Source organism: Cyprinus carpio, chromosome A2 (genome assembly GCF_018340385.1).
Source record: "Cyprinus carpio isolate SPL01 chromosome A2, ASM1834038v1, whole genome shotgun sequence".
NCBI lineage: Eukaryota > Metazoa > Chordata > Actinopteri > Cypriniformes > Cyprinidae > Cyprinus > Cyprinus carpio.
Genome location: NC_056573.1, coordinates 3,563,406 through 3,577,226, shown reverse-complemented (window position 1 = coordinate 3,577,226; position 13,821 = coordinate 3,563,406). Strand labels below are relative to the sequence as shown.

The window sequence follows — 13,821 nt, the reverse complement described above, 5'->3', positions numbered from 1 at the left end:
GAGTACTTATCCAAGACATTTGCAAGACATCCTGTGCTTAAAATAATTATGTGTTGTTAAGGATTTCAAATTCAAATTAGAGTATTGCCTTCTGCATTTCATATTTTTCATACTTATATAAAATGGTTTAACATATGCTTATGAATTAATTACTTAGTAATGCATTACACTCAGTAACTGCTACTTATCCAGTATTCACCAATAACTCAAAAATAAATGCAATATCAAAAGCAAAACATAAGTCAAAAATGTGAGAACCCAGTTTAAATTCATTAATAAACTATCTATTTATTAACTATCTATTATTTCATTAAAAAAAAGAAATGGAAGTGAAGATTGATTTGGCCATGACTGTGTTTATGCAGGTCCAGCAGCACAGTTATGTTATGATGAGGGGTTTATGAGACAGGAGATGCTCCTATATCTCTTATTAGGGGCCGCGGATCTTAGTGCAGCTGGACGCTGATGTTGAGCAGAGATCTGGTACTCAAATGATGTCTCATTCAGATGCAGTCAGTGTTTGCTCGTCTGAGCTCTGTCACACCTAATTCTTCTCGACATCTCTTTCGTGTCACTGCCAAGATGGACAGCTGTGCTCTTTCCACTCTTTTTAAAGTCATTTCCAATGTCTTATTTTCTTTGGTTTGAAGATTTCTTTAGAAATATGAAATGATGAATAACAGACAGGAATAATTATAATATACAGTGGGGTCCAAAAGACTGAGAACACTAATATTCAAGTTGGGGTTTGGCGAAGAGATTGCCATTTTGCTCATTGTCAAATATTTAATATCTTAAATATTTCTCATTTATTATGTCATACCTATTCTTCACTGTATCCAAACACAAACATTGCAACCTTAAAAATTAGTGAATGTAAACACACCTATTGTATTCTTAGAAATCCTTTTGTTTGTTCAGGATGTTCAATAATTGCATTCAGAGACACTGTTTAGAGAATTTAAAAACAAATCCAATTTCCTGTAAGTTTCCTGCAGTCAAGTAATAGCATAGTTCAACTGCAATGTTAAATCATGAAAAAAAAAGAGTTAAATTATCAAATCTGTTAAAAGCATCCCACTAATTTGAAGTGATGTTATTTGTGCCGGATCTTGGGTGTGATTTCCTGCAATCTGGCCTTTGCTGTCTGCCCTGTGTTGTGTGGGTGAGTCAGATCTGACCAGTTTACCTGATGGCTCTGCGTTCTTTCTGGTGGCTGTTTTCTGACCCCTTTTGGAAGGGTGCACATGTCTTTCTGATCATAGAATAGCAAAAGAAATTAGGCTAAGCGTGTAACCTCTGAGACAGAGTGTGCAGGATGTCTTTTTGCTGTTTCTGAAGTGCTGAGACCAGATGTGACCGGTAATGGTTGCAATGCATTTTGTGTTTGGGTCAATTATTATTATTATTATTATTATTATTATTATATAACCATTATTATTATTATATAACCATTGTATTATGTATTGTTTTTTTTTTATCTATTAATTTATATTACAATTTTTAAAAAGATGTTTAAAAAGATATTATGTATTGTTTAACAAGAATGATAGACTTTTGGGTAAACTTGGTCACATCCATATTTATTTTAAAGACACTGTTATAGCCATCCAAATAATAAAGGTCAACATTTTGATAAATATTGACCTTGGAAGCCCAGAGGTGCACTTGAGTTTGAGTAAAAAACCTAGAGCTGGATTTTTTTTTTTTTTTTCATTTCATTCATTGCAAATATTAAATAATTTGACTTACTGTAGTGGTTCTTGAGGGGAAATTCTGAATATGGAGACTATCAATTTTTTTTTATTAATTTTTTTACTCTTTTTTTTTTTTAAATGAACTATTTACGTGCATGAAAAAAAAATCTATATATTATATTACATTAATTATATTATATAATATTTTGATAATTATTGATATTAATACTAATTGATATTTGGCAAACAAAAATGTTTGACTAGTTATTATATGTAGGTTTTTATAAAAAAATCTACATGGTTAAAAAAAATTGAAATGAAATATCAATCTATATTCAATTTGTTCATTATTAAGTATGTAAATGGTGCAGGAGTTATGGCCAAAAAAATGTGTGTTCTTTGTTTTGTTTTTTGTGGTGTAATTAAAAATAAAAATAAAAAATAATAATAAAAATGTGTTTGAAAGCTAATATGAAAAGAGTTAAGATTTGTTTATTTGTAAATGCAAGATTTAAGGAAAATTGTATTGCCATTTGAAATTTTTCAAGTGTGTGGGACAGATTTTAAAAAACAAATGAAACCAATTTAGTTTTCAACCTAGATTTAAAAAAAAAAATTCAGTCACTTTATTTTAAGGTCCAATTGTCGTTATTAACAAACAATTAACTATGACTTTTGCCTCAATAATCTCATAATTTGCTGCTTATTAATATTTAGTAAGGTAGTTGTTATGTTCAAGTATTGGGTCAGATTAGGGATGTAGAATATGGTCAGTACTAATAAACAGCCAACACGTTAATAATAGGCATTATTAAAAGCAACTAGTTAATAGTGAGAACTGGTCCCTATACTAAAGTGTTACCGAGCCTGCCTTTTTCCTCCCTTCTCCCAAAACAGCTTATACTACTGTTTCAGCTATTAAAAATAGTTCAGTTTTGTATGTAATGGCAAAGTTATTATATTTCATTTAGTTTTTTTAAGTTAATTTAGAAAAACGTTTCGAAAAACCTTTAGGAGCATTTTTTGTTCGTTAAATATACGTTTTTGTTTTTTAAAGTAATGACCAAGCAGCCAGCGGCAGACAGCTGATCATATATGTTTGATCAATTTAGCCTTCTCAAATCATCACGACTTAAAATAAAGTCCATGGATATACTAAAACAGTTCAAGCATATAACAATGTTTAAACGTTAAACCTAGATAAATGTGCACAATATCCAATAGTTTGTGCGGAGAGTGGAAGCTAAAGCATGCTTTGCAGGACATGGAGGCGCCAGCGTGATCACTTGTATGTTTTCCATGGATACGCCATCATATTTGCTCATAAGGTAAGAGTAATTCATCATTTGTAACTGTAAAGGGTCTAATTTTATTTTTGTTCACTCACAATATCAACAAAACGTTGTGCTTTTATAAAATAAATAAAACAAACATGATGCATTTTCTTCTGTCTGGTCTTAAATAGGAGCACTTCACAAAAATGAAATGAAACTCAGAAAATAAATGCCTCACAGACATGATAAATATATCTATAGAAAGATTTAAATTAGTTCTTAACGAAATAAAACATATGAAAAACAAAAACTCTTTTATTATAATCATAATCCGTATAGATGCATTTCTTAAAGGCACATCTAATGAGGAGATGGCGAGCACTGCACATGACCAATTGACTCGTTGTTTGTCGTGGTAATCAAATCAAAACTCTTTCAAAATGCAGCTTTTCCCGAAGCATTGGGAACTTCTCCCTGATGCTCTGCATGGTCAACTGTCACCTGTATGCTAATGTGTGCGTATATGCATTGCGTATTGCGTAGGCGATGTATAATATTTATAATAGCCTATAATCATTATAACAGTATTTCTTACAGTAGCCTATGTGTGCTCTGTGCGTATATGGGACCCGACGGGCTTGCAGACCTCTACATCATAGACATCCTTGTTAGTCCTATGATCATTTTTATGTGGATTTTTATGTTTTATTCTGTAATTACTGCAATACATTTTCTTAAGGTCTTTTAAAGCAGGTCATATCATCGTGTCAGTGTTATCATCTCAGTATTATAAATTCTTGTAGCATCTGGGATTTTAACAGCATTTAGCATGGAGAACATGATGAATTGCATGGATGAATTTCTTTTCCCTTTTGTCTCAAATTATGCGCTAACCGCTCGTCACTGTCTTTCTCTTCGCCACCATAGAGGCAATGTTCAATGTTTTCTTGCTTTCGAGAGGAATTGCCAAAGACATTTCTGGCCCAAGTACAATAAATGAATGTCATAGCACATTAAGGAGATTTCCTACAGTAGTAGCAGTAAAAACAAGTCTATTTTCGACAATTTGTCATCCAAAGGAAACGGCTGCCCGCTACATCCCTCAATCTTGCTGAGTGAGGAAAGACACAAGGATTGATTCAGCAATGCTTTTGCCTCATCCCTGACCATGTCTTTGTGAGACCACCCTTGATGTTTTATGTGCAATTTATGTGGCATTCTCCAATAACTGTTGAGCTAACTATTATTAGACCATTGCATCGTCGTGTGTATCTCAGATTGTTTACTCAGCAAATAGCTAGCCGAGTCGGTTGATCTATTCTAGTCCAGGGTGGAGGTTGCAGAGCTTAACCTCAAGTCAAGGCAAGGCCTCAGAGCTCGCTGCACTGCAATGCTCTTATTTGTTATTATTGCACATTTGTGCTTCGGTTAAGACCAAGTCTCCATGGCGGGGCATGAACAAGGTTCTCATTCAGAGAGACACTGAGGTTTCAGCCTGGGTCGCACAGTGCAGGGATGTGGCTTCCCTGAGACTCTCTGGCCTGTGTGTGAAAATAGCCTGACGCTCAAACTTTGCGGTTGGGTGTAAAATAACACCACCAGATTGCTATAAAAGCTTTCATATATCAAAACGCCAGCAAAATTCAGGCCAGACGCTCAAAATCTCATGCGAGAAGGGGGCAAGAAGATAAATATTATTAAGAAACCCCAAATGACATCATCAATAGCCACAACCTCATCAGATACGATGATAGCTTCCTCATAACCTTGGATTTCGGGAAATTATATATATGATGTTTCTTTGTGGAGTTACATCTGAAACCATTGGGCTGTTGGAGATGGTCTGCGGCTTAATGCTCTATATATATAAGATGAAAGCCTCGGCATTTGGCTATTGTTATTGTGAAAATGTGAAACACACATGGCACACTCGCTCCAGGACAAGTGTCCAGCAAAACAGGCCTGTTGTCTGAAACTCTCCTTTAATTGCATTTGCAAAAAATTGACAAGCTGGTCTCCAGGCATATAAAATGTGCTCCATCATATGCTTTGATTTTTCCCTCTGAAAATCTTTAATTACAGGCATAGGAAAATAATGAATCTGCAGTAAAGCCATACGCCGAGATTTATCCTTAACTAGTTATTTGTGGCAAGTTGGGGGCAGCTGGTTTCAATAACAGTGACTGAAAGCGAAGCCAGAAATATAGCGTTGCCAAGAAAATGTGGAAAAAAAACAAAAAGGCATTTCTGTGGGGAGAGAGGACCCAAGAGTGAGATAATTCTCAACCAAAGCTTTACTTAGTATAAATATCTAGTTCTGTCATGAAACTGTAGATGGCGCAGACTGCAAGGTTCTTAAAGGGACAGTTCACCAAAAAACAGCTTTGTACCTTATTTTCAAAGAGTGTAGCATTAATCCATGCTGCAAAGAACACATAGCCAGCATTTATGCAGTTCTCATTGCTTGTTGGAGCAGCAACAATACATATGTTTTGATAATAGAGCTGCTGGTTTTCTTTTTTTTTTTTTGCGGGAGGGGGGGAATTATCCTATCCTGTCCTGTTTACTGCCATGGATATTTGCATGTCTATTGATGCAGCAGCTTGATTTTATATTCTCAGAGCAGCATGTATGTATATTGGCTTGTATTTTTTATTTTTATTGTATTTTTTGTCTCCTGCTTTGTTGGGGGGATAATGTCATGTATGCAATTTGCGCAGCACCAGCTTGTCTGTGTATGCATTGGCAATCTCTCATAACAATAGCATCAGCATAAGCACATCTATTCCTCCACAACCTAATACATTAAAATTGTCACATCCATTACCATGCTAAACTATTCTGAGAGCTGTCATGATAGAACTGTCTAGTTCATTCTTTCAACTCTAGATGGATGCAGGGTGATAGAGTGATCCTTTACAACCGCTACAATCTACTAGCTGTCATTTAGTACATGGCACGAGCTGATTGGTCTCTGTTGCATCTAAGGTTGCAAAGGGGAAGATTTCTGGAAACTTTAGGAAAAATGTTGAAATTTTCGGAAACCTTTGGAAAGTTTCCAAAAATTTACTGGAAAATTTCTGTATGTTTGCAATCCTACTTGCATCTGCAGCCAATGAGCTTGGTTCGGTTTTTGTTGTAAGCAAGTCTTGCAGCAAGCTACCCTCCACCTCCCCCGGCTCCACCTGTCTAGATGTGCTACAGGTAATTTTGTAAGCGATTTGTGCAGCAGTAGTATGTATTAAATGCTCAGACTTGCCCAGTAGAAAGTCTGTTACTATCTAGTTCAGTCATGAAACTTTAGATTGCACAGGCTGATAGGTCTTTTACACGTAATCTGATAGCTTTCACATAATTTACTATTTGGCACAAGCTGATTGGTATCTGTTTCATCTAGTGATGCAAAGGGGCAGAAAATTTGTAGTACATTTCTGCAAACTTGCCAGCATTTTTGGAAACTTGTCAAAATTTTTTGGAAACTTTAGGAAAATTTTGGACATTTTCGGAATCTTTTGGAGAGTTGACCGCAATTGACCCGTATGCAATCCTAGTTGCAGCCAATGAGATTATGGTTTGATTCAGTGTTTTCTGAATCAGAAACCCGACACCCCCCCAGCTCCGCCTGTCTGGATGTGCTATTGGCTAATTAAAGTATTACAGGCTCACAGGAGTGTGTTTGTGGACGTATTGGCAGTGGCAAGTTTCCATACTTGTTCTGCAACAGCAATAATCAACAGCAGCATTAGCATGAATAGCAGATCTATTCTGCCAAGAGCAAATGCATTAATATTGGTTATATCCATTACCATGCTAAACTATTCAGAAAGTTGTCATTATAGAAATAACTGAAAGAGAGTGAGGGCCAAGCGAGAAACAAAACCAGATGATCACTCCAAATAGCGAACTGTTTACAGTCAATAATCAGGCAGACAGAGAGGTCGAAAGTCAGGTGGTGAGGAAGCTTTAGGGACTGAAGCTGGACCTGTCGATGATAGACAGGGGTTGTAAATAAGCAGGCAATCCACTAGTGGTTAAACGGATTGTAGTTGATCCGTGATCCATACGGACCAAGCCCCATGGTTCAACACACATGTGATCCGCGGATTAATTGCAAAATTGAACCAAAATAGAGTATAAGTTTATAATTTGTTCATATTTACACAAGCAAGCGAATTTTAAACAATTCCAGAGAGAAAAGGCGAAAGGGAACTCAATTCGTTACTCACACGCTGTTCATACGCGCATGAAGTGTGCACACGCTTTTCAGACGGCATGCAAACACCGAACTGAATCCTCTTCTGAATCCTCTGAACAGACACATACGCATAAAATTATGACAAATTGCCCATCTCGACAATCATTCAGGTAAACACGGTCAGTTATGTCTCAAGTGAATGCAAACAGCTGGGAAAGAAATCGGATGTGATGTGTATCATTACATCAGATCCGTGCATCAGGTCTTGAAGGGACAGCGGCCTATAAATACTGCTGCTGTAATTAATGATCATCAAACAACAAAACAGCTGATAAAAAAATCTTTATTTAATTTATACAGTGAACACTATGCAGTGTTATTTTCCCTAAATATTACATTTCTGTATTTGAATACTACCAACCTTATTTTATTTATAACATATTCTGCTGTATTTATCTATGCTTGTAATTTGTGTATTTGTTCTTATTTTTACTGGCTGTTCTCTTGTTTAAACTTTCGAAGTTAATCTAGTAGTATTTGCTGTGGTATCAAAGAAGTACTTCGCTTTAAAGGGGTGCTACTATGCTTTTTCACTTTTTCAACTTTAGTTAGTGTGTAATGTTGCTGTTAGAGCAATACAAATGCAATACAAAGCTCAAAGTCCAATTCAAAAGGAGATATTTTATTTAACAGAAATCACTTTTCAAAAATTACAATGAACGACTCGTTTGGACTACAACACATATTTTCCGGGATTTGTGATATCACAAAGATCGACAAATGGGAAGAAACCTAGTTGAGCTGCACTAGAGAATGCATTGAGTGTTATCATAGTAGCTTTCCCAAGGCAGACGAGCTTAGAGTGGTTACAATCATCCTGGTTTAAATCGCAATATTTACACTGAAGCTCACAGCAGGCGGCTATGATAAGGGGCATGATATTTCTCGACCAAGCACCGAGTGCTGTCAATCACAACACACACTGGCCCAGCTAACCAATCACAACACACACTGGCCCAGCTAACCAATCACAGCACAGACTGGCCCAGCTAACCAATCACAGCACAGACTGGTGCAGCTTACCAATCACAGCGCATTTTGTATTTCTTAGAAGGCGGTGGTCCTTCATTTGGATGCAGGAACTATTCCAGCCATTCATGCCAGACTGGGGAGAGAGGTTTTGTAATAATGTAAAATACAAGGAAAATATATGTTTTTCGAACGACCTAGTATGATCTAGAACCTACCCCAAAACGACAAAAAAAAAAAATCAAAAAATAGCAAAAGAGCATAATAGGACCCCTTTAAGTAATAAATGCAAAGCAAGTTAAACTGAAATATTTTAATTTTCTTGTTGATCCGAAAAATGATTCGATCCATTGATCAAGGACCGTAATGTGATCTGAACAATGAGATGTGTGATCTGTTGAACCACTACAATCCACACAAGCAAAACCAGGGGTCAGAGCCTGGTGGGACAAAGAAAAAAAAAAAAAGATACAAGTTTGCAGTGTGTTTCAGTTAAGCAATTAAAAGAGATTTTGCGGTATATGTTGCAGTTATAAAGATGGTGTCACATGTGTAATTAGAAGTCATTGTCACAATTAAGTGCAATCCACAATCTATCATTAAAGAGCAGGTCATATTGGTTTTTGAAAAATCTCTCTTTTGCAGTTTATAACGTAGCTATCCTTAAATGAAAACAATCTGCAAGTGTTGTAAATCAAAAAAGTGCATGAATAAATAAAGATATTGTCTCTCAAAAGAGAGAGTTGACTCAGAGTCGCCTTTACGAGTCATTACATTTTCAAATCTTTTGTCTGTTACCGGTGTAACGTCACTGGGTAACACATTGTGCATAATCCCTCGTGCCTGCACGCGAAATACGAACAGAGTCTGATCTGCCCACAAACACTTCCGCTAGTTAGTGCGTTTTCATGTTGTGAGAAAGACGCGGTGTGTCAAGGGATACCACCAGAAATACAATTCGTAGCCTTTTGTTGTGTGTGCTTGTCATTTTATCAAGAAACTGCTTCTCTTCTGGGCTTTTATCTTCGTTGGGAATCTTCTAAATCTTCTTTAATTTGGACTAACAAGCTCTCTGAACCACGACCTGTAAGTTAGACGATTGATACGTTAGGTGTACCTTTTCAGTTGAGTGCTCAAAATATAATTTTTTTGTGCCAATATGTGATGTATACCTAGTGCAGCTTTAGGTTTCCAGGTAAAGCATGATATTTGTTTAATAATAAAGAATGTAGTGTAGCACACAGACTTTATAATAATTGTGAAATTTGAAGTAGTTCTAATTACTTTGTTTAATAATAAAGAATGTAGTGTAGCACACAGACTTTATAATAATTGTGAAACTGCTGTTTATTGTGCTGCACTGGCAGTTACAGGGTTAATGTGGGAGAGATGAGTGATTTCGGCTGGTGCTCCTGTGATACAACTGTTCTGCGTTCTGATTAAAAGTTAAGACCAAGCCGTCTTTTGTCTTTCGTTCTTCAAACATTACAGTAGTACATATTTGGTTTACAAACTGTATTGTTTCATCAGTTAGTCACGTTAGCGACTCGGCTAACGTATCCACCGATTGTTCACAGTTTAGCAGCTAAACTTTAGCTGTGGGCACGATTCCGCTTGCATAAGTGTTTGGTTGTATTTTATATGTATTATAAAACGAAGAGCGATTGACTATATTATTGTGTTTATGTAAAGGTGCTTTGTCAAATAAGGAGGTACTAATGGTAGCGCTGGGGTAACTAATAATTGCTCAAGGACTCATCTCTGTGCCAATCACAACAGGTTTGGTGGCCAGCTGACGACCAATACAGAGCAGAGTAGGCTTGAGGAAGGATACTTTGAGCTCAACACTTCTCAAATAAAACTGTTCCCTATTTAAAAATTTTGCTATCTCTCTAAATACCAACTCCTATAAGAAAAAATTCTAATAATAAAAATTGATCAATATTTTCATATAAAGTAAGTATTATACTTTGAGCTCTTCTGAAAGCTTTTACACTTGCCAAGATTAACTAAGAATGAAAAGTGTTGATTATAATATTATATTTTGATCTACAGTACTCCCATAAAAGGTTGCAGTGCTGAGCATTGTAGCCGATCACAGTAAAATCTGTTGAATGCTATGATCTCACGGTTAATTTATGCACTCTCACAAATGCTTTCATCATAACTAACACAGTACAAATGCAATGCAAATAAGAAATTCATTAAGCATTGTAGTCATTGTAGTCATTAATTATAATAGAAGTGCAGAACTCAAATCACTGAGACACGCACTAAACTTGAAATCTCAAAATGCAAAGACAGTTTGACTTTGTATATTAGTTAAAGATACCTAGTTACATTATACAATTAAGCATTTGATAAAATGTATTAATTGTGTACGTACATTAAATTCTGCAAAACTCTACTATATTCACATTTGCTGCTACTGAAGTAGAGATATGGTCAACAATATCATTACATATCTAATCATAAGCAGCTATAATTTACAGTATTAGGATGTGCCTTAAGCCAAACACTGTATTCAGAAAGGCACGGAAAATGAATAATGCATTCTACAGAGCCCCTAAAAGGACATGGTGATGGAAAAAAAATGAAGATGGGAGGAAAAAATATATTTCAATGCTTTTGCATTCTCTCGCAATTATATAGTTGGGTAATCATACTGTATACAATTTGCGGGTATCAGGGAGTCTGTATAGCCCCTTTCACACATACAGACTTAACTGGTAAATTACTGGTAAATTACCAATAAGGGATCATGTATGAACAGGACCATTTCAAAAATGCCAGTAAATAAATTTTGTCAATTTTCCGGTATGAGACATTGTGTAGTTCAATTTGAAGTCGTGTAATACAATGTCTCTGGGCCAAAAGCAGTGACATGAATGTGAACGTTTGTCACAAAAATAAAAACATCAACAGAAACGCTGACCGCGTAAACCCCTCCATGTTTACAAACACAACACCGAGAGGTGCAGCTGAGGTCATTTCTGGTCAATGATGTCACAGAATTTACCAGTATTTTGAAACTGATGTGTGAATGGTGTTTTACCGGTAAAAGACGGAAAGTCATTGTCGGTTTTAACAGCGGTGCTTACTGGCAAAGTCGTTCCTGTAATTTTACAGCAATTTACTGGTATTACTGTTTGAAAGGGGCAGTATGCAGAGTATTGAAATAATTTTTGAATGTTTGCTCACTTTTCACTTTCAACTTTAAATTCACAATCATGCTTACTCTGTGGGCCCTCTGAGTCCACACTTTGATGATGTAATTCTTCTACAGTATTGCCGGACACCGTGTAACACCGACTACCACAGCAAGCCTAACCATGTCTGTTTAGGGGCTCCGTTGAATGAATTATTCATTTTTTGTGCCTTTCCAAATAAGGTATTCAGCTTCGGGCACATCCATACTGTATGTATAATGTAACATCATATATGTATAAGTATACTGTAGGACTTGGGAACTTTTGACTTTTGAAGAAAAATAGGAATACTAGAGATGGTTGTGTGCAAGGCATTTCACTCTTGAATGCATTGAATGCTCTGTTTACAACTGGTAAACAGGGCCTGCTAAAAAGATGCATTTTTGTTGATCCATTTACAACTGGCCAATGCTAAATAAAGGTGTAAACGGGGTCTAAAGCATTTTGGTTTAGTCCATTGTCGAAAAGTGTTTTAAAGGGTTCATATGATGTTGCTAAAAAGAACATTATTTTGTGTATCTGGTGTAATGCAATGTGTTTATGTGGTTTATGGTTAAAAACACATTATTTTCCACATAATGTACATTATTGTTGATCCTCTATGCCCTGCCTTTCTGAAATGTAACGATTTTACAAAACTCATTGTTCTGAAAAGCGAGGTGTACACTGATTGGCCAGCTATCCAGTGCATTGTGATTGCCCGAACTCCTCAAGAGTGTGACAGAAATGTTACGCCTCTTACTATACTGTTATGCCGTGTCCCAGTCAGAACACCGGCGCGACAGGACAAAATCAATAAAACCCATTACAAACAATGGGGACATAATTACTGTTTATAATGTATACTGTCTTTTTACATGTTGCGCTGCATAACATGCCGTGTAAACATAAAACCATGTCTGCATTTGTGATCAGAGAAATGACAAACAACAAGCGCTACTCTACTGCTCAAAACTCTCGTTTGAATCACAAGAGGCAAATTCTTTAAATATGAAAATGTACTTACAGGCTGTGAGTCAGAAGTGCCAGACTGTCCTTGTAAAGTTGGAATTGCCCCACTTTATAGAAACAGACACCGGCATTGTAGGCTACTCTACCAGGAAACCGTCCTCATCCTCCGTAAAATGTGCTGCACACATCTGAATATTTGCGTTGAACTGTTCTGGAATAGTGTTGTAAATACAACTTAACCACTGATTTCTAGTTGTGTCCTCTTTTAGAAGGCCAAAGTAGTTTCGCTTTCACAATGAAACACACAGCGACTCCACAACATGGCAGCGGCGGCAACAGCGTGTATAAAAGTTACGCCTTCTTTCTTTGCGTGAACATTTGGGTGGCGTTATGCAAATCTTCCCACATTGTGACGTAGAGATGTGGGGGGGTGTTAGAACGAGGCGTTTTAAGAGGCCGTGGACAAGTCTTAACTTTTATAAAGAATATCTCTTTGGATTTGAGACTTCAGTCTTCGCAACTTTACAGATCTTTTTATGCACCAAGAGCTTGTAACACTCCAAAGAGAAAGGAACAATTTAAATCGCATCATATGACCCCTTTAACCCAGGGTTCATTCTAGTATTGGACTGCTTTTCATGATCCAGTTAATTCTGGATGAATGCCGTTTCACATTGATTTTAAACTACAATAGCAACATGCACATAAAGGGCAAACCTGATAACAATGCATTAAAAGCTATGCATTGTTGCAGTGATTGACATTTTATGTTCTGTCTGAGTATATCGAGCAGATAGAATAATGGAGATTGTAGCACTGTCACTCAGCTAAATGTGTCCATGTGCCAAATAAGCTTTCTGTCAGCTACACTGGATCCTCTCTGACTCTGTCCACAGATTGTGGAGAAGGTTATTCATGTATTGCTGGAGTGGGTGGGTGGTGCAGGTTCTGGAAGAGTGGAGTTCGCTCTATCTAAATGTCAATCCTGGTTTGTGTTATAGAGGGTTACTGCATACCGGAGTGGGATGGCATCGTTTGCTGGCCCGAGGGACTTCCTGGAAGGATGGTGTCCACTGCCTGCCCGGACTACATGTATGACTTTGACCACAAAGGTGAGCTTGCAGCCGCTGACCTGTGGCTAACTGATACGTGTCTAATGCACATGGCAACTCCTTGACAATAATGGACAACCTCCAGCATTCACAAATTTGGAAGCCGCCACCTCCAGGATCTGTGCTTTTCTCCTCAGTTCATCATTGTGGACGCTCCAAATTCTTCTCTCGTCTTTCAGACAAACATTTTGGAATATTTCCATACATTTTTACATGCTTGATTTGTATTCATAACAAAAACAGGGTGTGTTTTCATAGAGCAGATATATTGTGTACTTGGATGGTGAACTGAGAACTAGCAGTGCTGTTCCTAACTTCATTACATTTACATTTATTCATTTAGCCCATGCCAAA

General features: G+C 36.8%; 1 protein-coding gene across 1 annotated transcript in view; it reads left to right on the top strand.

The window, feature by feature from the left end:
* Window positions 1-13,821, top strand: part of LOC109108783 (parathyroid hormone/parathyroid hormone-related peptide receptor-like) — a 75,834-nt gene that overhangs the window by 46,032 nt on the left and 15,981 nt on the right. The window contains exon 3 of the mRNA XM_042769536.1: window positions 13,357-13,467. Coding sequence (XP_042625470.1) covers window positions 13,357-13,467 — 111 coding nt within the window. The remainder of the gene's footprint in view (window positions 1-13,356; window positions 13,468-13,821) is intronic.